This window comes from Octodon degus, unplaced genomic scaffold (assembly GCF_000260255.1).
Source record: "Octodon degus isolate 3935 unplaced genomic scaffold, OctDeg1.0 scaffold00230, whole genome shotgun sequence".
Classification (NCBI taxonomy): Eukaryota; Metazoa; Chordata; class Mammalia; order Rodentia; family Octodontidae; genus Octodon; species Octodon degus.
In genome coordinates, this window is record NW_004524806.1 from 1,586,180 (window position 1) to 1,589,025 (window position 2,846).

The 2,846-nt window shown below is 38.3% G+C and overlaps 1 protein-coding gene across 1 annotated transcript in view; it reads right to left on the reverse strand.

Moving 5' to 3' along the window:
* Positions 1-2,846, reverse strand: part of Sfi1 (SFI1 centrin binding protein) — a 116,963-nt gene that overhangs the window by 58,485 nt on the left and 55,632 nt on the right. Inside the window, exon 9 of the mRNA XM_023705857.1 lies at positions 2,299-2,386. Coding sequence (XP_023561625.1) covers positions 2,299-2,386 — 88 coding nt within the window. The remainder of the gene's footprint in view (positions 1-2,298; positions 2,387-2,846) is intronic.

The following is a 2,846-nucleotide window of genomic DNA, read 5'->3' on the forward strand; positions in this document are numbered from 1 at the left end:
CTACTGGATGGTTAAGACCAAGGTAAAGCAGGACCTGTGCAACAAGAGTTGTAGCTTTTTGGTCTGAGAAGGTCAGTGAAATGCCCTCAGGATTTATTCTGAGATCCTGTAGACTTATGAGTTTTCAAAAATCATTTTCAATACACGAATTTTTGATTTTTTTTTTTAAAGTATTTGGTACAGGGACTCATTATGCAGCTCAGACTCATACTGATTTTCCTATTTTTAGTCTCCCCAGTGCTGGGATTACAGGCATGCAGCACCACACCCAGTCTTGGTGGCCAGCTCAATGTGCTGGGGGGCGGAGGCAGGGCCCAGAGCAGCATGCGGTACGAGGGATCAAACCCAGGTCCTTGAGCTTGCCAGACAGGCATTTAGACCACTGCTATGGTTTGTGCGTAGTTGTCCCCCCAAAGCCTCATGCAGTTATTGAGGCAAGGTTCTAGAGATTGTGATTAATTCAATCACAATCAAGGCTAGGATTGGGGCCGAGGAGATAGCTCAGTACAATAAGTGCTTGCCTGGCAAGCACAAGGTCCTGAGTTCAATCCCCAGTTCCGGAAAAAAAAAAAGGCTAAGATTATAGGTATGAGTGAGTATATAACCACCCTGGAGCAGACAGCCTGAATGCAATATAAGGAAAGGAGAGAGGCTTGCCTCTGCCACTGCTTCTACCTTTTTGTCCTTAGTCTTCGCTGTTTTCTGCCACCATAACTGCTGCCCTCTGCCATGTACCACTCTGCCTTGGAGCAAGCTGAGTATGGACTGAAACTTCCACAAACTAATAAACCTTTCCTTCTTTAATTTTGGGTGTCAGGTATTTTGTCCCAGTAATGAGAGAAAAGTAACCAAGACAAACGCCAAGTTGCCTCTCCAGCCCCCTACAAACATTTTTAAACAAAATAAAATCATGGGCCCATACTGATAGTCACACATCCAATTATAGCTTATTGGGCTTTTATCTTGATTTTATACTTACAATCTTTTTTTTTTACACTGAAAATCCTGATTCCTAAAGACTGCATTGTAATTTTATCTTTCAATGTAGTTAAAATAATTTTAAGATAATCCTAAACCTACTAGTAACAGTAAGACCAACCACCAAACACTATTTATGATGTCTTATTGGTTTTTTATGTCCTTAGGATGCATTCTACTAGGAATACAGTCAAAAGACATAATATGTAAATACTTTATAAAGTTCCTTGAAGTAATCAGTTTTATACAGTTATAACCACAAACATGTATGTTTATTTTCGTTTCCTTTAAAATTCTAAGGACTGCTTTTTGATTTATATTTGGTTTTTAAACTTTTATGTTTCATTCCTCCGTTCTACTATATTTGCTTTTTAATTATGTAAAACATTTACTGTTTCAAAATTAAAACTATGGGGCCAAGGATATAGCTCAATGGCACAAACACCTGCCTGGAAAGTGCAAGGTCTTCAGTTTAATTCCTGGTACCACAAAAACAAAACAAAACAAAAAAATTAAAAATTAAATTAAGGGCCAGGGAGATGACTCAGTAGAATAAGTGCTTGCCTGGCAAGCGCAAGGGGCTGAGTTCAATCCCCAGTTCCGCCAAAAAAAAAAAGAAAAGAAAAAAAAGAAAGAAAAGAAAAGAAAAGAACTAAATAAATAAATTAAAATTAATTGAAACAAAAAAATTAAACCCTTTCTTATGTTAACAGGGGCTGGGCATGGTGGCAAACACCTATAATCCCACCTGTAATCCCAGCACTCAGGATGTTGAGCCAGGAAGATTACTGAGTTCAAGACCAGCCTGGGCTACAAAGGGAGCTCAAGGCCAGCCTGAACTGCATAGTGAGACTGTCTCAAAGATTAAAAAAAAAAAAAAAAAAAAAAACCACAACCTATGTAGCAAAGTTAATTCACAGAAATCAGAAATACTTCTCTCCCTCATCCTACAGATAATTTTTTTCTAATATGTTTGTTTGTTTCCCCCATTACTTCTTGTTGGAAATATAAGAAAACACACACACATAAGTACCTGTGCACAAATCTCCTTCCCTTTCTCGTCCCAAAGGCAGCACATTCTGAGCCAGAAGGACCCTGCTGAGATGCAGGCACAATGATAGCACTTTTCAGCTCAGAGCCAGCAGCTCTCTACCTCTTCCGGCACAAACGCTGAAGCTTAATTTATGAGCTACAAGTCTGCAAGGTCCAGTGTTTTGGCTCCCTGTTACCTCATGACTTCATTCTTCCCACTGTCCTCTTGTGCTTGACAGTAATCACATTTTATCAGATTCACAGATGGTATGATGCCACACTGTCAACCTGGCAACTTTTCCAAGCTGATGTCAAAGGTCAGTGTATTATAATAAAAATTATAATAGGCTTTATTGTGGCACTTGATAAGACAACCCTAAAATTGATAAGAGTAAAGAATAATCATGACAATTTTTAAAGAACAAGAATACGGCCAGACATGGTAGCATGTACCCTTTTTTTCTCTCACTGTTTCATTTCCTATAACTCACATGGTGGCCTTAAAAGTACCCAAAAAACACACACAAAAAAATAACAAAATTTAGAAATATTAAAAGGCATAAGAAAGTTTTTATCACCCCATAGTTTTGTATAGGTTGTATAGGTCTTACGTCTTTATAACTGACCAAAGTCTAGTGACTTCCATAAAAGAAATCTCTAAGACAAAAATGTAAGGAAAAAGTAGCATGGTTCTAAACCTTAAATTTCTGTTCAGCCTGCATTATTTTCCTGGTGGGGAGAGCAGTACTAGGAATTGAACCCAGGAGCACTCTAGCACTAAGCTACATCCCCAGCCCTTTCTGTATTTTGAGACAGGGTTTTTTTTTTTTTTTTTT